The sequence below is a fragment of the Cololabis saira genome, chromosome 6 (genome assembly GCF_033807715.1).
Source record: "Cololabis saira isolate AMF1-May2022 chromosome 6, fColSai1.1, whole genome shotgun sequence".
Classification (NCBI taxonomy): Eukaryota; Metazoa; Chordata; class Actinopteri; order Beloniformes; family Belonidae; genus Cololabis; species Cololabis saira.
Genome location: NC_084592.1, coordinates 47807238 through 47828820, shown reverse-complemented (window position 1 = coordinate 47828820; position 21583 = coordinate 47807238). Strand labels below are relative to the sequence as shown.

The 21583-nt window shown below is 43.6% G+C and overlaps 1 protein-coding gene across 1 annotated transcript; it reads right to left on the bottom strand.

Annotated features, from left to right (window-relative positions):
• Positions 1-399: 399 nt before the first annotated feature.
• On the bottom strand, positions 400-17026 carry LOC133446604 (regulator of nonsense transcripts 3A-like). Its single transcript, XM_061724673.1, has 11 exons — positions 16860-17026; positions 13540-13646; positions 13225-13331; positions 13035-13133; positions 12064-12174; positions 11860-11915; positions 10093-10251; positions 8668-8825; positions 3566-3881; positions 1626-1806; positions 400-480 (listed from the first exon to the last, which is right to left on the bottom strand). Exons 1-10 carry the CDS (start codon positions 17001-17003, stop codon positions 1636-1638), a joined length of 1428 nt encoding a protein of 475 aa, XP_061580657.1. The 5' UTR covers positions 17004-17026; the 3' UTR covers positions 400-480; positions 1626-1635.
• Between the last annotated feature and the right edge of the window lie 4557 nt (positions 17027-21583).

The window sequence follows — 21583 nt, the reverse complement described above, 5'->3', positions numbered from 1 at the left end:
TGTGTCTGTGTCGCCGGCAGATATTTAATTTTATTTTAGTTTTTTGTTAACTCTGTTGTTGTTTTTTTAATTTACGTTCTTTGTAAATTGATTTCTTGGGAAAAAGGGGCAGATTAAATAAGATTCTTCTTCTTTCTGCTCCCTTTCATTCACAATTTAGGAACATTTGTGTTTATATTAAATAGTTTGTTATTTTATTTTATCAATGGATGGAATAAAGAATAAATAAATAAATAAATAAAAAAGTGTCCTAACTGTCCTGGTAGGTGAGAGACGGAGGTCGTCTCCTCGGAGACGCGGGGACATCCCAGAATGATCCGTGTTTGTGTCTGTTAAAGTCTCGCTGAAACATCGGGTTCAGCCGACGGTCCAGCGGAGGAGGGACGAGCTTCAGCTGCAGCTGGAGACGGAGACGGAGACGGAGGAGACGCTTCATGAGGGAAGACGATGCTGGACGCGTCCACAGCTGCTCCATCAGCCCTGAGGACGAGGAGGACAGACGTCAAACAGAGGACGGACTGGTGGACACTGGAGCTCTGTCTCCGGAGCTGAACATCACCTCGTCATCGTTCTGGGAATATTCTATGGAGCCAAATCAAGGCCAAAAGTTTTGCTAATTTGAAAATAAAATTTGAACCTGAAAATTATTTTTTACAGTTTCAATTTTTTTTTCAGTATAAGATCTTTTTATTTCATTTTCAAATCTTTTTTTCAGTTTCAGATCTTTTTTTTCAGTTTCAGACTTTTGGCCCCGATCTGGTGTAGGGGGCGTGGCATCAACTGAGAGGGGCGTGGCATCATGAGTGACAGCAGAACAGAGAAGGCGGGGTACGTTCCTCAGTCATGTTGCCTTCAGGAAACATAGGTTGCAGAAGTTATCAGTAGAAGTATGATTCAACACTGTATATACACCATATTCACGTGATTGGCAGTGGAAAAAACTGATATTAGTGACACATTTCTGTTTAAAAAGCTGTTTTAGACCGTACTTGGCACCAATCGCAGTATAAAAGCAATAAACTATGCCAGACTGTACAGTTCAACAGCCACACTTTAAAGTTTGACATTTCCCACTTCCACATACTACTAAGTACGGTCTAAAACAGCTTTTTAAACAGAAATGTGTCACTAGTATCCGTTTTTTCCACTGCCAATCACGTCAATATGGTGTATATACAGTATTAGAACACATATTAGAACATAAAACAGGTAAACCACGTAAAGTACAAGAAAATATTGACAGTTACAAACTAATTGTAACCACAGATGTCACTCATGACGCTGGTGACGTTTCTGTCTCATAATGTGACGTTCTGAAGCCTAAATGTCCGTTTCTCTCCGTTTACAAACAAACGTGAAGACGGAGGTTTTAAAAATCTCCACTTTGGCCGGAGTTTTCAGAAATGATGGTTTTTGGAGACTTTGAGCTTCGTTTTTGTGTAAACGAACGAACAAAACGCATGAAAACACCAGCGTTTTTGCTACGTGGAAACGGGGCCAAAGACTCACACTCAAACTCCGTCACACTCAGACTCTGTCACACATTAAGTGACATTCATTAATCACAACTACTGGCATTAAAACAGGTTTTCTCTGTAAGTGCTTGTATTTGTCTGATCATCCACCTGGTCCGGCTCAGTCCTCCTCCTTGTCCTTCTCCGGCCCCGTTGCCGTGGAGACGGCCTCCGTCTCCGTCCTGTGTTCGGGCGAGCGGCTCACGGCGACGCAGTCGTAGCCTTTCCCGGCCGGGCTCATGCGCTTCCTGTTGCGGGACCCGGGCTGGTAGAGCTGCATGGCGGGTCGGTCCTGCAGGGAGACACAGGTCGTGAACGTGGAGCAGGACCGGGAACCGGACCGGGACCAGGACCTGGACCAGGACCAGGACCGGGACCTTCACTTTCAGTGAAGCAATGTGGCTACTTGAACAATGGTGGCAGCTAAATGTTGTGCAGTATGTTGCTATTTGAGAGGTCTGATCTAAACGTGATCTACAGAGACTTGGGAGTCCCAGCTCTGGGACGGAGGAGTTCAGCCCAACAGTGACGGGTTTCCATCATCAAACAGATGCTCTTTCAGTAGAAACACGTTTCCACGACGACAGACAAAAGCCCCCCACGTCAGCCTGGTGCTCGCCTCCTCCCTCACCTCCTCCCTCACCTTGTTTCACCTCCTCCCTCACCTCCTCCCTCACCTTGTTTCTCCTCCTCCCTCACCTTTGTAGCAACCTCGTGCTACTGGGGTGGACGGACAGGACAGAGGACACGGGGGTTTCGTGAAGAAATTCTTACTTTATTTCACCCAGACACACGTGAACCAGCACTCAGCACCGTGTGCAGCCGCTCTTTATGTAGCCAGGCAGGGTGGAGAGGTTGATTGGGCACAGGTGTGTCCAATCAGCTGAGTGGCTGCTCCCCCGCAGCCCAAACCCAATCCTCCACCCTGCCACAACATTGTTTGTCCTCCTCCCTCACCTTGTTTCTCCTCCTCCCTCACCTCCTCCCTCACCTTGTTTCACCTCCTCCTTCACCTTGTTTAGACCTGATAGTGCCTTATGTTCCTGGCAGAGCTCTCCGCTCTCAGAGTGCAGGTTTACTCGTAGTTCCTAGAGTATCTAAATGTAGATTTGGAGGGCGGGCGTTCTGCTATCAGGCACCATTACTATGGAACCAACTTCCAATCTGGGTTAAGGAGGCTGACACCACCTCCACCTTTAAAACTAAACTTAAAACCTTTCTGTTTAGTAAAGCCTATAGTTAGTGTTTAGTAAACCTCTAGCTGGTGTTGGTAAATCTCTAGGTAGTGTAAACTCTAGTGTGTTAGAGTCGCTCCTGTAGTTTCTTGTGCTGGCCCCCCTTTTCTTCTCTTTTTTCTCTTTTGTACATGGTGCAGCATCCTCTGCCGGTGGCAAAGAGCATCTCTGAATGCACAACACCGGATCCTGCAGCGTGGGAGTGAGAGGGTCAGGGTAACGGCCCGGTCAGGCGGGGGAGAGATTTGTCCGTCAAGACTCCTCTCCCTGGCCCTGCCCCTTCTCAACCTTTCCCCGACCCTGCACCCCAACCTGGGACTTGCTGATTGGGCCGGAGCTTCGGGAGCTGCATGCTGGCCTGCGGTCCCCACCCCCGGTCATCGTGCTGCTGCTTCCACCTGCCTGCTGTGTGCTGCTGACGTCCCCGACCCCCAGTCTGGCCTTCGGCAGGAGGGTCCCCCCTTATGATCCAGGTCCAGGTCCAGGTTTCTTCCCTCCTTTTCTCCCACTAGGGGAGTTTTTACCTGCCATTGTTTATGTAATAATTGCTCAGGGGTTTATGTTTATGTTTATGTTCATGTTCATGTTCTGGGTCTCTGGAAAGCGTCTAGAGACAACATCGTTTGTATTAGACGCTATATAAATAAAATTGAATTTAATTGAATTTTTCTCCTCCTCCCTCACCTTGTTTCACCTCCACCCTCACCTTGTTTCTCCTCCTCCCTCACCTTGTTTCACCTCCACCCTCACCTTGTTTCTCCTCCTCCCTCACCTTGTTTCACCTCCACCCTCACCTTGTTTCTCCTCCTCCCTCACCTTGTTCCGGAGCCGCTGCTCCTTCCTCCCCGGGTCGTCCCGGTCCTCCCTGCCCGTCTTGTCGCCCCCGTCGGGGCAGTAGAAGCCGTGGTGATGCCCCTGGTGCCCCTGGTGCCCCTGGTGCCCCTCCTTCCTGGGCCGGTCCATCCGGTCCTGGCAGTAGTTCTTCCCCCACTTGGTCTCGTCCTTCCTCCTCATGAACTTGTCAAAGTCGTAGTGGTGCTGCTGCCGCTTCCGGTCCTCGTCCTTCCCCCGGTGGTCCTTGCTGTCCCGCGGCCGGCGGCCGGGAGGATCCTTGTCCCCGTCGGCCGGAGCTCTGGGTGGAGAAGACAGCTGAGCATCAGCATCATCAGCTTCTTCTGTCCAACAATCTAAACTAGCTTCTACACTCTAAACGTGGCCAGTAACAAGTATATTATTGACTACGTTTCCATGCATCAATAACCCTTTTCTAACTGGAATATTAGCAATAACCCGGTTTTGCACGGCCATGTAAACACCAATAACCCCTTTGAATAACCGGAATTTGCTCATATTCCGGTTCTTAAAAACCCCAAAATGACCCCTGGGTTACTCCTTTTCTAACCCGAATATTTGGTCATGTTTAGATTAACGAGAGTTCCCATCGAAAAGGAACATGAATCTGTTTTCTGAACATGTTCTTTTTGCAAGGAATCCTGGTCTTTTGAGTCCAGGAAGTTCTTATAAACACGGAGAAACCAAGACCAGGAGGAGACTAATCACTTCATAAATGTAATGAAGGATATGAACATTTCTGCATTTGTAGACGGTAGAAAGTACCGGGATAGAAGATTTACAAGAAGGTGAGAGAAAAGTTGCGCGAAGTAGCATTTGTAGGAACACCAGACCAGATCAAGCTCCGCTGGAAGACGCTGAAAAAGACGACTTCTACTGGACCGTTGATTATCCTCCGTGCTGCTGTTATTAGCACTGACAGTGCGAAGGCCCTATTGTATGTGTAGGAATTGTTTTTCTCGTTTTTCTTCCGACGAAATGAGGGCCTTTTTCCCCCTAAACGTGCCCCAAATGTCACCAAATTTTGCACCAAGCCAGGTCTGGCAAAAAATGTGATATTTAATGGTTTGCATTAATGGGCGTGGCCTAACGGCTCAACAGCGCCCCCTAGAAAACTTTGTGCCTCAAGCCCCAAAATACGTTTTGACGTACATGCACGAAAATCGGTACACACCTGTATCATATCAAAACCTACACTGAGCTCAGGTCTCCTTCTTATCCTGAGGAGTGACGGACCGCTTCTTTTCACCAGACAGGGTGAGGATTCTCTGACCGGACGTAGCGCGTGGAAGGATCACGTTATTCCGGCCAGCTTCCCACCCCATCTGGCGCCCCGGTTGGCCAGAGGGGGCAGTGGAGCCCAGGACTGTGTGCATGTTTTTGTGAGGGTAGCTCAAATTAGCTACCCAAGGGAACACGGGGAGAACATACAAACTCCACACAGAAAGGCCTTTTCGCCAACCCCACCCAGGGTGTGGGAGAACTAACACGCACTTCAGCGCCCACAGCGTCCCCGGCGGGAACCTTCTAGCTGTGAGACGGCTGCACTACCTGCTGCGCCACCGTGCCCCCACATGTCGTACTTTAACGAACTCCCCCTAGCAGGATCGTCCGTTTGACATAAAACTCGCTCAGGAGACACAGAAGACGTTAACCATGAAAAGTTATCAAAATCGTGAAATGGCGCGGCCTTGGCGCCGCATCAAACTTCAACGTTAAACAGGAAGTTATACTAGTAGCTGATTGGTCCATATTTGACTGCCTATTTTCTGAAACTTTTGAATAGTTTGACATAAAGAGTCGTGGTGGTGTCATCGGACTCACTTTTGAGTCCTTTTTTTTTAAAGATTTTTTTGGGCTCTAGTGGCCCTTTATTGAGATGCAGACTGGAAAGGGGTAGAGAGAGAGAACGGGGAAGACACGCAGCAAAGGTGCGCGGGCTGGATTCAAACCCGCGACCGGAGGTGCAGGAGGACTGTAGCCTCAGTATATGAGCCGCCGCTTAAACCACTGCGCCACCGAGCGGCCCTCACTTTTGAGTCCTTGACCAAAATTGGGGAAAATTGCACGTGCGAGGGCCCGTTCATCGCCGTTGGCAGCTTTAATTATTATTCTTATTATTGATTGTAAATGTGAGCATTAGCCCTGTATTGAAAAAAATCGATTTTCCGATTCTAAATCGATTCTCATAATACCTAAAAATCGATCCTTATGTCTAAAGATAGATTTTTTCATCATTACATTACAACTTTTGGTATTTTTTTGTTTATCCCCAAAAAAGGAATATTTTGTTGGACACAAGAATAACTGGTGCCATGTTTTTGCTTTTAAATCGTTTAAAGGTATGAAAACATTAAAGTTTTCAGTTATAATTGCATACATTGTCTTTATTTCCTATACTATACTATACTGTCTTGGGGTTACATTTACATAAAATGCTAAAAACCAAATTCTCAAAAATTAAAACCCGAAAAAGACCGAAAATGGAAAAAATAAAAACTTAATGTGGGAAAACCTAAAAGTGATTTCCTCCGTCTCTGTTTCCTCCTCCTCCTTCTATCAGCATTCTGGGAGCTGATTGGTCCTTACAGCATCATTAGCTGCAATACTTGCTGTTGAATCTCAATATAATACTAGTATTAATATGTTGCAGAACTACAGTCATATCATTCATGCAACAGCTGAAAAAACTGTTTTAATAACACTAACCCAAATCAATAATGGAATAGAATCAAATCGGATCAAATCAAATCTTGGTAATCGATTCTGAATCTTAAGAATCGGAATCGAATCGATTCTTGAAGTTTGAATTGATCCCCAGCCCTGGTCTGCATTATTATGAGTGAGACTATATATTTATTAGATTATTATTGATTATAATTATTATATTAATATTACTGCTATTATTGCTATGACAACTGTAATTGTGATTATTATAATTTTTAGAATATTACCGTTATTACTGTCATTATTGTTATTATATTATTAATTGATAATTAATCAATCGTATCATTATCAAAATTTTTGTTCCTTATTTTCCTTTTATGTTTTGCATGAATGTGTATTTTTTTTATAGATGGCCATTATTGCTGCTTTCTATGTTCAAAGAGGATTGTGATGTTGATGCAGATAGATATTTATTATTGTCTCATAGCTATCGTTTTGTCCATCGTTCCTGTAGTTTCTTGTGCTGGCCTCCCCTTTTCTCTTTTTTGTGCATGTTTGCAGGCCGGAGCCTCGGGAGCTGCGTTCTGGCCTGCAGTCCTGGTCCCCCCCCATCCCCGGTCATCCTGCTGCTGCTTTCACCTGCCTGCTGTGCTGCTGACGTCCCCGACCCCCCAGTCTGGCCCTCGGCAGGAGGGTCCCCCCTTATGAGCCTGGTCCTGCTCAAGATTTCTTCCCTCCTAAAGGGGAGTTTCTCCCACTATGGGAGTTTTTACCTGCCATTGTTTATGTAATAATTGCTCGGGGGATTATATTTATAATTATATTTATGTTTATGTTCATGTTCTGGATCTCTGGAAAGCGTCTAGAGACAACATCTGTTGTATTAGACGCTATACAAATAAAATTGAATTGAATTGAATTATTATATTTTACATTATTTTTACATTATTTATTTAATTGATTGATTGCCCCCTTCTTTTACTTTATTTATTAGTTATTAATTAATTAACTATTATTTTTTTATTTTATTTATTTACTTTTTTTTGGCTGCTGTCTCTCTCCTAAAATAACCATCATTCTAGAAATACATGAACGCACTAACACGCATGCACACACACACACACACACACACACACACACACACACACACACACACACACACACACACACACACACACACACACACACACACACACACATTGATTTGATTTGGTTGTTTTGTATTGTTTCGTTTGTCTGTTTTGCTTGTCCTCTAGCGCCCCCTCCTGTCCTGAACCTGTATACGTTTCTGTTTTTGTTTTGCAACTGTATTGTTACCAGTTTTAAGAAAAAAAAAAGTAGGCTTCACAAATATCAGACTCGTATTTCCACCAAAGAAGAACCTTGAATGAGTTTAAAGTAAAAGATGAACTTTACAGATCAATAATTAAGGTTAAAGTTGGACTAAAGTTGGTCCAACCATCACCACTGATTCCATTCTGTTTCCATCAGATTTGTGTTAGATGCTGATTTAGATGTTTCATAACTTCCTATCAGAAGGTATTGATTATTTATTTATTTATTAATTAAGGATCTCCATTAGCTGGTGCCGTAGCAGCCAGCTAGTTTTCCTGGGGTCCTCTACACATACAGTACAATCACAATTAAAAAGCACACAAAACATAAAAGCCAAAACATAAAATACAATAGATAACAGACAAACCCGTCATCTAAAACAAATCATATCCACAACACCCCAAACAGAGGAAATCACTGTCTTAAATAGAGTTTAAGTTTCCTCTTAAAAATGGATTTACTGTAAATACAGCGGAGATACTGAGGTCGATAATTCTAGAGAGACATTGACCTGTAGATAAAAGAACGTTGTAAAGCATTAGTTTTTGAACGAGGCGACACAAGCAGACGTTACTGGGATTAGGGACCTGATTAATAACTGGGAGGAACAGAAGCAGAAGGTTCCCCTGGATCTCTGGAAACTCTGGTCGTCATAGATCCTAACTAGAACCCGTCTGTCCATGAGTGGATAGACCTCATTTATGATGTTTTTAAGATGGAAAGAATTACCTTTGCCATAAGATTGCAACAAGGAGTGTTTCTGAAAAGATGGGATGGATTATGTCACACCGGAACAACCGTCTTTTATCTAACGCTAACGCTTGGTTTTACGTCCCTCCCCCCACTTTTGATTTGCTTTGTCTCTGTACACGTCTTGTGAAGGTTTGGTAGAAAGGGAGTTTAGTTCTTATTTCTTATAATATGGTGGAAGGACCTTTTCATCTTTGTAATATTTGTATAATGTAAGATTTACTACTATGTGACTCAACTGTAATTGTTAGGGTGAGGCACATGTGATCCATGAAAACCATAATAAAAGGACCGGTCTGTTGGTGGTTTCTTACTTTTCTTTTTGCTCCTTCACCTTCGTCTGTCCTCCCGTCTGTCCTCCCGTCTGTCCTCCCGTCTTGTCCCACTTGCCCCGGTCCGTCTCCCCGGCGTCGCTCTTGTCCTTGGGCCGGTCCGGATCAGCATCGTCCTCCCTGTCGCTTTTCTTCAGCAGCTTCTCAGAGAAATCAATCACCGTGCAATAATAACAGTCATTATAATAAGAACTAAAAAATTTCTGGAAATTTTGATATGGGCATGCCCTACTGCCCATTCGACCCCTCTTGCTGCTTTGGTTTGGGGCTGTAGTGGTTGTGTTCGGGGTGGTTCTATGTCAGTTTGAGATGTTTACGGTTGTATTTCATTCATTCCTGTGCTCCCAATAGTTATTAATGGGGCGCGCTTTTTGGCATCTAGCGTTGCCACGGTAACGCTTTTGACTGAGAAAAGTAATGCCCATCGAGGCAAGATGGAGACGCATCTAATGATATATGCCATGCATGGGTGCATGTTCCGGTTCAGGCTACGTTAACGGATAGGTTTTTTTTTCACCATGGTACAAAACCCCATCCGAATGAATGGGGCCATTTGGCCTGGATTTTGACAAAAAATTTCCTCAAATAACAGCTTCATGAAATTTGAATATGATAAAGTCCACACCGTGCCGAGTCGGGGAACATTTGTACGATGTCTCTACGATAACCTGCTGCCTAGCAACAAGCGTCCAAAATCAAATGGAAAAAAAAAAAAGAAAAAGAAAGGTAAATATTCCAAAAACTGTAATAATTGGCATAATCAGGTTCTAGGGTCCGTTAGTGCCAATCTGGCTGAGTGTTTGAAAGTTCGAACGATGTCACGTTCCGGTTCGGGCCGTATTAACGGATGAAAAAAGAGTGCGGAATAATAATAAGGAAGAAAAGGGAAACCTTTTCTGTATACTAATATATCGCCTTCATTTTTCAGGTTTTTTCGGGCGTGTTTTATTTTTTGGGGATTTTTTTTTCCACATCAGAGCGGGGTCATGCTGTACACCCGCTGGTGCGCAGTGGGACTTTTGTGACTTTAGCTTGTTAGTAAAATGCTAGCAACATTGCCCTTTGGGCCATTCTGGACGATTGCAATATGGTCATGCCACTACTTGGCATGCCCATAATCATATGCTGCAACAATGCACCTTCCAATAATCATATCTACCTCAAACTGCTGCACCTTTCACCTTTTAATTGTATATATGTTAATTAGTGCCATTTGTTTATTTACTATTTACTGTTTGCTACTTTTTAAATCTGGGTACAGTGAGCGAAATAACCAGAGTCAAATTCCTTGTCGGACCAATAAATCTGATTCTGATTCTGATTCTGATTCTGGTGCAGAACACAGAAGAGCTGCAGCTCAGCAAACCGCCCAATCAGACGCCCGGCAGCCGTCAGGTGACCTCTCACCTTGATCTTGATGTCTTTGTCCGACAGCTTCTTCTGCTTCTCCGCCTCCTTCCTCTTGCGTCGCTCCTCCTCCCGTCTCTTCCTCTTCTCCTCCTCGCGCTGGCGCTTCTTCTCCAGCTCCCGTCGCCGCCTCTCCTCCCTCTTCTCCTCCCGGATCCTCTGCAGAAGGTTTTCAGTTAGAGGGTTAGGATTCACCTGTGTCTCCGTTAGAGATAAGCTCTCAGCCTGATCCACCTGTGTCTCCGTTAGAGATCAGCTCTCAGCTTGATCCACCTGTGTCTCCGTTAGAGATCAGCTCTCAGCCTGATCCACCTGTGTCTCCGTTAGAGATCAGCTCTCAGCCTGATCCACCTATGTCTCCGTTAGAGATCAGATCTCAGCCTGATCCACCTGTGTCTCCGTTAGAGATCAGCTCTCAGCCTGATCCACCTGTGTCTCCGTTAGAGATCAGCTCTCAGCCTGATCCACCTGTGTCTCCGTTAGAGATCAGCTCTCAGCCTGATCCACCTGTGTCTCCGTTAGCGATCAGCTCTCAGCTTGATCTCCGTTAGAGATCAGCTCTCAGCTTGATCCACCTGTGTCTCTGTTAGAGATCAGCTCTCAGCTTGATCCACCTGTGTCTCCGCTAGAGATCAGCTCTCACCTTGATCCACCTGTGTCTCCGTTAGCGATCAGCTCTCAGCTTGATCTCCGTTAGAGATCAGCTCTCAGCCTGATCCACCTGTGTCTCTGTTAGAGATCAGCTCTCAGCCTGATCCACCTGTGTCTCCGTTAGAGATCAGCTCTCAGCTTGATCCACCTGTGTCTCCGTTAGAGATCAGCTCTCAGCCTGATCCACCTGTGTCTCCGTTAGAGATCAGCTCTCAGCCTGATCCACCTGTGTCTCCGTTAGAGATCAGCTCTCAGCCTGATCCACCTGTGTCTCCGTTAGAGATCAGATCTCAGCCTGATCCACCTGTGTCTCCGTTAGAGATCAGCTCTCAGCCTGATCCACCTGTGTCTCCGTTAGAGATCAGCTCTCAGCCTGATCCACCTGTGTCTCCGTTAGAGATCAGCTCTCAGCCTGATCCACCTGTGTCTCCGTTAGCGATCAGCTCTCAGCTTGATCTCCGTTAGAGATCAGCTCTCAGCTTGATCCACCTGTGTCTCTGTTAGAGATCAGCTCTCAGCTTGATCCACCTGTGTCTCCGCTAGAGATCAGCTCTCACCTTGATCCACCTGTGTCTCCGTTAGCGATCAGCTCTCAGCTTGATCTCCGTTAGAGATCAGCTCTCAGCCTGATCCACCTGTGTCTCTGTTAGAGATCAGCTCTCAGCCTGATCCACCTGTGTCTCCGTTAGAGATCAGCTCTCAGCCTGATCCACCTGTGTCTCCGTTAGAGATCAGATCTCAGCCTGATCCACCTGTGTCTCCGTTAGAGATCAGCTCTCAGCCTGATCCACCTGTGTCTCCGTTAGAGATCAGCTCTCAGCCTGATCCACCTGTGTCTCCGTTAGAGATCAGCTCTCAGCCTGATCCACCTGTGTCTCCGTTAGAGATCAGCTCTCAGCCTGATCCACCTGTGTCTCCGTTAGCGATCAGCTCTCAGCTTGATCTCCGTTAGAGATCAGCTCTCAGCTTGATCCACCTGTGTCTCCGTTAGAGATCAGCTCTCAGCTTGATCCACCTGTGTCTCCGTTAGAGATCAGCTCTCAGCCTGATCCACCTGTGTCTCCGTTAGAGATCAGCTCTCAGCTTGATCCACCTGTGTCTCCGGCTGCTTCTTACCTGCTTCTCAATCTTCTTGTTCTTGATGTATTCCAGCAGGGGGGTGGTGCGCCGCGCTGCAAGACAGGAAGTGGTGATCAGGACGGATCACATGTACAGGTCTGGTCTGGACGTGGGGGGGTCAGACCAGGACCAGGACCCCCCCTGAACCCCCTGGGGGGGGGGGTTGGGTAAAGCCTCTCTAGAACTGGGGGGGGCTCCTACCTATGAGCTCCTTGGTCCGGGCCTCGATCTCCCCCAGCAGCGTCTCTGGATTCGCCATCGACTTCTCCTCATCGCAGGAATAAAACTCCAGGAACCTCCGGTACTCCGGATCTGGGGGGGTATTTTAGTATCTCAGTATCTCAGTATTCCAGTATTTCAGTCTTTTAGTATTTCAGTATTTCAGTATTTTAGTATTTTATTATCTCAGTATTTCAGTATCTCAGTATTCCAGTATTTCAGTCTTTTAGTATTTCAGTATTTCAGTATTCCAGTATTTCAGTATTTCAGTATTTCAGTATTTCAGTATTTTGGTATTTCAGTATCTCAGTATCTCAGTATCTCAGTATCTCAGTATCTCAGTATTTCGGTATCTCAGTATCTCAGTATTTCAGTATTTCAGTATTTCAGTATTCCAGTATTTCAGTATTTCAGTATTTCAGTATTTTAGTATTTTATTATCTCAGTATTTTAGTATTTCAGTATCTCAGTATTTCAGTATTCCAGTATTTCAGTATTTAAGTATTTCAGTATTTTATTATTTCAGTATTTCAGTATTTTAGTATTTCAGTATTTCAGTATCTCAGTATTCCAGTATTTCAGTATTTCAGTATTTTAGTATCTCAGTATTTCAGTATTTCAGTATTTTAGTATTTCAGTATTTTAGTATTTTAGTATTTTAGTATCTCAGTATTCCAGTATTTCAGTATTTCAGTATTTTAGTATCTCAGTATTTCAGTATTTCAGTATTTTAGTATTTCAGTATTTTAGTATTTTAGTATTTTAGTATTTCAGTATTCCAGTATTCCAGTATTTTAGTATTTCAGTATTTTAGTATTCCAGTATTTTAGTATTTCAGTATTTTAGTATTCCAGTATTTTAGTATTTCAGTATTTTAGTATTCCAGTATTTTAGTATTTCAGTATGTCAGTATTCCAGTATCTCAGTATTTCAGTATTCCAGTATTTCTCTACCTTCTTCGATGCTTCCAGCTTTGGCATCTTTCTTCTTCAGCTTCTTCTTGGAAATCTTCTGGAAGGGAGCGAACTCCACCACGGCGGGAAACTCCTGGCCTGGAGACAGGGACATGCGGTTCAGTGGTCGCCGTGGCAACAGAGACACTAAAACCATGGTGGGGGAGTCCAGAGACGAGGACAGACCCACCTCGGTTGTCGATGAAGACGTAGCCGTCGAACCGGTCCCTGAACAGCAGGATTTCCTCCGGGTTCCTGAAGTTGATGTAGGCTCTGGAGAACAGGTGAGGATACAGGCTGGAGGACGAGGAGAGAGTCAGGGACATCCCATAATACAGACAGAAACAACCAGAAACATCCCATAATACAGACACATCCCATAATACAGACACATCCCATAATACAGACACATCCCATAATACAGACACATCAGAAACATCTAGACAACAGAAACATCAGAAACATCCCATAAAACAGAAACCCCTCCATCCCCAGAATGTCGTACCTCTGATCTGCAGGGAAGAACTCAAAGTAGTCGTAGGAAGGAAGAGGACTGAGCTGCTCCTCCAGCTGATCCCTGGAGAGGGTCGGAGGGAGACGCCGGATCACCACCTGAAACACCAACCAGAAACACCAGAGATCTGGATCAGATGGAGGGATGATGGATGATCCATCCATCATCCCTCCATCCATCATCCCTCCATCACCACCTGAAACACCACAGCTAGATTAGATGGAGGGATGATGGATGATCCATCCATCATCCCTCCATCACCACCTGAAACACCACCCAGAAACACCACCACACCTGGATCAGATGGAGGGATGATGGATGATCCCTCCATCATCCCTCCATCACCACCTGGAAACACCCACACCTGGATCAGATGGAGGGATGATGGATGATCCCTCCATCATCCCTCCATCACCACCTGGAAACAACCACACCTGCATCAGATGGAGGGATGATGGATGATCCATCCATCATCCCTCCATCATCCATCCATCCATCCATCCATCCATCCATCACCACCTGAAACACCAGAGATCTGGATCAGATGGACGGAGGGAGGAGGTTCTGACACACAAACCAATCAAAGGCTGGAACAACATCTCTGTTTATGGGAATCTAAGATTAGATGAGAAGACCTGTATTCCATCATCCCTCCATCCATCCATCCATCAGCTCAGCTCCTCTGCTGCTTTCTCAGCAGTGAGAAAGCTGGACACTGTATATCACTGTGCCCTACGTTTTATTACAGGATGTGGAAATCTTGTTCACCACTGCACTTTGTATGCAACTGCAAATTGTCCGTCTCTATCTGCCCACAGACTTTCTCGATGGTTAGCGTTCATTTATAAATCTCTTCTTTGGCTGGTTCCCTCTTATTTATGTTCTTATATGTGTAGAGTCTCTAATCCTTACAGTTTACGCTCACAGGACGTTCTGCGCATGTTCGTTCCTAGAGCCAACACTGAACTTGGGAAAAAAGCCTTCAGTTACGCTGCTCCCCGGTCATGGAATGACATACAGAACGATCTGAGATTACCTGAACTCATCACTCTGGGGGAATTTCGATCAATTTTAAAGGATCGAGAAACTAGTTCTCTCGGGCAATGTGCTTGTTTTTAATTCAAATGGTGCCAAAAAGTTTTCAAATTATATGGACCCGTTTATGTTGTATGTAATTTGTGTTCCTCACTACAGTGTGTGATTGCTGTTTGTTGTTTTTTGTTGTGTTTTCTGTTGTAACTTATGCTGCCCTCTTGGCCAGGTCCCTCTTGGAAAAGAGATTTTTAATCTCAATGAGTTTTACCTGGTTAAATAAAATATATTATTGTTACTATTATATAAAACTCCTCCTCTCCACATCAATCATGTCGGTGGTGAAGTGGTGAGTTTTACACGAGTGGGTCATGACGTCATTAACACGGACCGGAAACAGCCTGAACCCGAGATGTCGGTGTAAACATCAGCTGCAGCGTCGCCACCCGTCCCTTGAAATACGGAATTGTTACGTAATTGGGAATTAAAACTGCGTTCCGTATTGAACCAATACAGAACGCATTTTATTCCGTATTTCACAATTGTCCCATGATGCACGTCTGTCACACTCGCACACATAAACAACGAACCAACAATAATGGACAAAATAAAGGACAGGATATATTAAAGACGGCAACATGTGTTGGTTCGCTCTCTGTTATTTATTGATGTCATAATATACAGGTGAAGGTTGGAAAATTAGAATACTGTATTAATGCAAAACTTTGTTGATTCGTTTCAGTAAATTCAACTAAAGGTGAAACAAACATTACATGCAAAGTGAGATATTTCAAGCCTTTATTTGTTATAATGTTGATGATTATGGTTAACAGTTTATGAAAACCCCAAATAAAAAATAAAAATAAAATGTGAATATTTTATGAAATCAATAAACAATTCAATCATCATAATTATAACAAATAAACGCTTAAAATATCTTGATTTGCATGTAATGAGACTATGTAATATATTAGTTTGACCAAGTTAAATGATCGAAATAAATTAACTTTTACACCATATTCTAATTTCCTGACCTTCACCTGTAGCTTTATTCTACATCTTGGCTGATGTGGATGTACAGTAGCATAGGAGGCTATTCAGCTGCTAGTATTGTTGTCTGTCTGTACAGTCATGCAAGTTAAATGCTATTAAGGCACTTTAAACTTTTTTCATTCTGCAAAAAAGAGCCATAAGGATAATTAGTAGAAAACGATATAGAGATCCAACAAATCCATTATTCCTTCAGTTAAATTTGTTGAAATTTCATGAACTAGTAGACCATAGTATTCTGCAAATTATGTTTAAAGCTCATAAAAAACTTTACCAATCAACATTCAGAAAAGATTTGAAAAAAGAAAAAGCAAGTATAACTTAAAAGGAACAGAGATTTTTATAAAACCAAGATGCAGGACAAAATTGATGGAACGTTGTGTTTCTGTGAAAGGAATCAATTTATGGAACAATCTGAACAAAGAAAACAAAGAATCCAAATCAAACATTACATTCAAAAGAACAATTAAAACCTGTATGTTAAGGAAATATAACGAAAAATGTTGAGTTTGATTGACATACCCGTAGGCGGTGGTAATTTTATTTAATGTTATTTTAATTTTATTTTAGTTGTTTTTATTCACTTAGTTTTTTTTTTTTTTTTTTAATTATTATTAAATGATGTTATTTGTGAAAGGGGCAGATCAGATAAGATTCTTCTTCTTTCTGCTCCCTTTTCATTCATAAGTTAGGAACATTTGTATTTGTGTTTGTATTGAATTGTTTTGTTTTTTGAATGAAAATAAAGAATAAAATGAAAAATGAAAATGAAAACTTTAAATCAAAGCATTTCTATGCATTTTAGAAGTTTTGGGGATGTTCCTTTTTTTGGCGCCTGCACTGCTGAAATCCCTTATTTCTATTTCTAAAAGGTGGCAACCCAAGCTGCACCTGCCCCACGTGACCCGCAAAGACCCGCGCCAACGCTCAGAGGCTGCGGCGTTGGTGCGATTCCGCGGACAGGCGCCGTGGAATCCCCGTTAACAGCGACGCTTCAGCACCGCGGACAGCGACGGCAGCAACCGAGCTGCGGTCGCTGTCCGCGGTGCTGAAACTGTCGCTGTCCGCGGTGCTGAAACCGTCGCTGTCCGCGGTGCTGAACCGTCGCTGTCCGCGGTGCTGAACGTGGATCTGAACACGGATCTGAACATGGATCTTAGCGGCTCCGCCTCCTCCATGTTTGTGTTTCCAGCAGTAAACCCCGCGGGCCCGCGGGCCCGAGCTCCTACCTTGGTGAAAACCTCCTTCTTGTCCTCCTTGGGCTTCAGGCCCCCCGGGTGCAGCAGGTCCTGGTCCCGCGGGAGGTCCCGGAACTGGATCTCCACCCCCCCCTTGTCCCTGTTCGCGGGAACCTGGTCCTTCTCAGACCTCATCTCTCCATCTCCCTCTTCTCGCTCCGCCGCGCACTTCCCGCGAGAACTCGCGATCTCGCGATCACGGAAGCCCGTCGTGGATCGGTCCCGTCCAGGCCCCCAGTCTCGCGCTCAGCAGGCACGCCGATTTTTTCCAGTGGCCAGCCGCGGTACTGCAACAAAAAATCCCATGGGGCCCAGAAAGCTTTTTTCCCATAGACCGCAATAGTAAAAGAGAAGCCTCTAAAACTGTTCACAGGACACCTCCAGCTGTAATCACCACCAATTACTAATCTTTGTATTCTATATTTTTAAGTCATGGACTTTATATCCGTCAAAAATGTTTTATAACGGCCAGAAAAGTCAAAGAAAAGTCTCTTTCTGGGCGTGACGTCACGGCTGTGCCGTGCACTCGCAAAGCGCGGTCGTGTGTGTCTCGGGAACGAGGATGGCTGAAACTAAGCCGTTCGGCGGAATAATCACTCAGAAACACATTGCATTGCCAATTTGCACCAAACAGAAATGTTTAATAGCAAGAATAATAATGGTTTGTCATTCTTGTACTTAAACATTTCCGTTGTAGCCAACGGTGTATGGTTTGTGAAAATAAGATATCAGGCAGGAATAACACAAGTCTAAGACCCTGTCCACACGTAGCCGGGTATTTTTAAAAACGAATATTTCCCCCCCTCCGTTTATAAAAACATTTGCATCCACACATAACCGAAGATCTGCGTTTTCGACCACATTCATAAGCATTCTAATGATCCTGTAGAGATCATCTGCGGCTCCGCGGAGGCGCAGGTGTGGGTGTTTCCACTGAGATCCTCCTGCACACACACACCTAACGCACTTCAAATATGTATTCTTCTGTTGCTCTTTCATTTGGAGGCAGCGCCCTGCACGGGACTAAATGAGGGTCAATATTAACAAAATGAGCTTGTGGCGTGAGATCCCCACCTCACAATAAAACTGACCTCCATCAGGTTTGAGCAAACGTGCAGGGAGAGAGATGTGTCGTAGTTGTTGCGACGGTGCCGTGGAGTTTTAGATATCATGTGTTTAACATCATCTTAACCCTTAATCCTCAGCTTATTTTATGACAGTGCTCCCGGGGAAGCTGCACCTCCGCAGCTCCGCGGGCACTGCGAAGCCGGGCAGTGCCCGCAGGGCAGTGGGCAGTGGGCAGTCCGCGGCTCCGCGGCTCCTACGCCGTAGGGTGCGCGGAGCCGCGGAGCCTACGGCGTAGCCTCTGTGTAACGCAGTAAATTAACCACATTTAAACATAATATTTGACATATTTAAACATAATACTTGACAAAACTTGTAATACAAAAAATATTTGTCTTAATGTAAGTAATAAACTTGGGAAGTTTCATGGTGATACCTGCTATTTACATTTTTATCCTATTTTAGCCTATTAACCTGGGGTGTCTCATCTTAAATAAAAATGACTCGTTTTATCTTTAATTAAAAAACACACACAAATGAACCATGTATAGTCTATAACCATGACTTTGAGAACAGCATCGGTTGATTTGCCCTATAAATCCCTAATTTCATTGTGTACATCTATCATTACCGGTCTGAAGGACTCATGAGCGCGCAGCGCTTGTCCAGAGCGCGCAGCGCTCGTTCACATTGCCCCGGGGCATGATGGGAGGCCCCAGAGCATCATGGGAGGTGACTCAACTGCGCATGCTCTATGGGCCCGTGTACCAGGAAGTAAACCAGGAAGTCAGAAATTTTTTCGGCGGATGCGCTGGGTGAGCAAACTCCATTGAAATGAATGGGCGGCCATTTTCGATCCGGTATCCAGTTATATAATACATCCATGGTCCCGTCCGTTATATAATACATCCATGAGCAGAATGCATTGAAATGAATGGGCGGCCATTTTTGGTACAGTATCCAGTTATATAATACATCCATGGTCTCACTACAGGCTGTGTAAAGTTGTTAAATGCTTGATGGTTTGGAATATGACTGTAATAATTTATTTATAAATTGCCATTTTATGGATATTTTTTGTTTGTGTGTTTGTGTTTTTCTTTGTTTCTTTTACCTTTTCTTTTTCTATTGATTGATTTGTTTTCGTGATTTTGTATTGAGGTGGAGGATTTTTTTATAAGCCCTTCGGGCTTCTTTTCCTCTCCGGCACAATCATTTGTCCTTGTATTGTTAATATAATTACTGTTTTATCATTGTGAATGTGAATAAAAATAAAAAATAAAATAAATACCACCAGTGTTTCGGTTGTAAAAGCTGAAGAAATTCGAAGCAGTTGTTTCCAAATACATTTATTTCTTCCAAACTAAACACCAACTTACTGTCCACGCCAGACACGAGTGGACGGAATTGAACTACACTCCCTTCTGTCTCGCAGGACACGCGTGGGTCTCCAGATCACGAGAGGAAAGATGAAAGTTCCTGGAAGGAAGTTTTACGGAGACCAAACCCAGAGAAAAGGAAACTTCCTCCCCATTGAGCGAAGTCCCCACGCAGGCGGCAGGCGCGGTGTTGAACCGGAGCTCCTGGAGCTGGGGACACGCGTGGAGCAGGAGTCCTGGTCCTGGTGGACCCGCTCGTGGGTCTGCGCTCACACTGAAAGCGTCAAAAATCTACGCCAACAGTATAGCCTACTCATATAGCGTACACATCTTCAGTTTCCAATTTCACCATAAATCACACTTTGGGAAGCCTGTTTTATATTTTAGCTTTATTTCTGCGTAGATAAGAGTGAGTTTGATGCTGCTTAACAAGTTTGGTCCTGGATCAACATCAACCAGAGCCCTTTCTCCTGGTGAACCATAAATCCGTCTAGGCTGATTTATGGTTGTACTAACTACAACTAACTACAAATACCTTTTTTTTTTTATGAATAAAATTGCATTATCTTTATATACATTTTAAGAAAACTCAAATATCCTATCTCAAAAAAATATAATATTCTGGGAATCTTAATCTTAAACTGTAAACCATAATCAGCAATATTAAAATAATAAAAGGCTTGTAATATTTCAGTTGATTTGTAATGAATCCAGAATGTATGACATTTTTGTTTTTTTTTAAATTGCATTACAGAAAATAAAGAACTTAATCACAATATTCTAATTTTCTGAGACAGTCCTGTATACATTAGGTGTATTTGGAGGATGTATGGGGTCGGTATCGCTGATCCAGCTGGATTTTACTGGATCAGATCAGAAAGGAACCTGGTCCTGGTGCAGGTGAATGTTCCTCCTCCTGATCTGACGCTTTCGTTTGCTGGAACAAACTTTTCATTCTGAACAAAAACACTCAGAAACACTCGTCACCTCCGATCCCGCTCATCTGATTTTATATTTATTTTTCCGCTGCAGCTGCAGCTGCCGCCTGCAGCTCTTTAGCGCCGCCCTAGTGGCTCCTGGAGCCTTTTCAAAAATGTTTTTTTCCTTTTTTTTCTTCTTTTTTTCCTTTTTTTTTCCTTGTTTCTTCTTTTTTCCAGTTTTTTCCTTTTTTACCTTCCTTTTTCTTTTCATTTTTAATCTCAACATTTCATTTCATTTTTCTCTGAATTTTGACTATTTCCTCGACATTTTTCTCGACATCTCGCCTTTTGTCTTAATTCTAATTCTGATACAAGACTTTTCATTTTTTGCGGCTCCAGACAGATTAGTTTTTTGTGTTTTTGGTCCAATATGGATCTAAAACATGTTGGTTTGCCGACCGCTGGACTAGACTGTAATATGATTTATTGTAATGTTGTATGTTTTCTCGGCACCCGCTTGAAAATGAGACGTTACATCAAGGGGCTAAACTTTAATACATTCTGAAATAAAAAATAAAATAAATAACCAAAAGAAGAAGAAAAAGTCCCCTGTTTAAAGATAGATACGTGGTTTATTATCTGAATAACTAAAAGAGTTGTTACCAAAACTGCTGCTCAGCTTCTGTTGAGGCTGCAGATCCACAGGTCACCAGTGGGGGCGCCGCCTTTACCCCGGGGGGAGAGGGGGGGGGGGAGGGAGGTCTGGCCAATCAGGGGGGGGGGATTGTTCTGGCCAATCAGGAGTCAGACTGGCCTTTAACCCCAGAGACCAGAGTCGTCCCCGTTAAAGTTTATTTCTGAGTTCTGCAGCGCTGGCTGCTCAAACACTCACATTCACCAGGGAGACGTATCCATGTCTCCTCCTCCTCCCATGGAGCTGCTGATACGTCAACGTGGCCGCCATATTGGATGTTCAAGACTGTAAACTAATACAAGTAAATGGACTTATTTTCATAAAGCGTCTTTCTACAAAGAAATTTACGTTTTACGTGTCATTTATTCATTCACACACGCACTAATATACTTGGGAAACAGTTAGACACCAAATATAATATATTTAATTTTCTCAGGCGGCAAAAATAAGAACTTTATTGATCCCACATAGGAGTAATTCATGTTATATCAGCTATAGAGAACAAGGTAGTGCCGAAAAACAATATATATCCCCCTCACAAAAATAAGAAAAATACAGAAACATATTTTCTCATGAGCAAAACATATTTTACATAAACATATTTAAAATTTTTCGAGTAACAAAATAACACATTTGAAGCTTTTTAAAGATTTTTTT

Bases quoted from the DNA above. Each gene is read 5' to 3' on its own strand.
- LOC133446604 (XM_061724673.1), bottom strand. From the start codon at position 17,003: ATGAGGTCTGAGAAGGACCAGGTTCCCGCGAACAGGGACAAGGGGGGG. The intron at 13,332-13,539 runs GTACGACATTCT...CTCGTCCTCCAG, and splicing joins TTCTTCCCTGCAGATCAGAG to CCTGTATCCTCACCTGTTCT. The intron at 10,252-11,859 runs GTAAGAAGCAGC...AACCTTCTGCAG, and splicing joins ACAAGAAGATTGAGAAGCAG to AGGATCCGGGAGGAGAAGAG.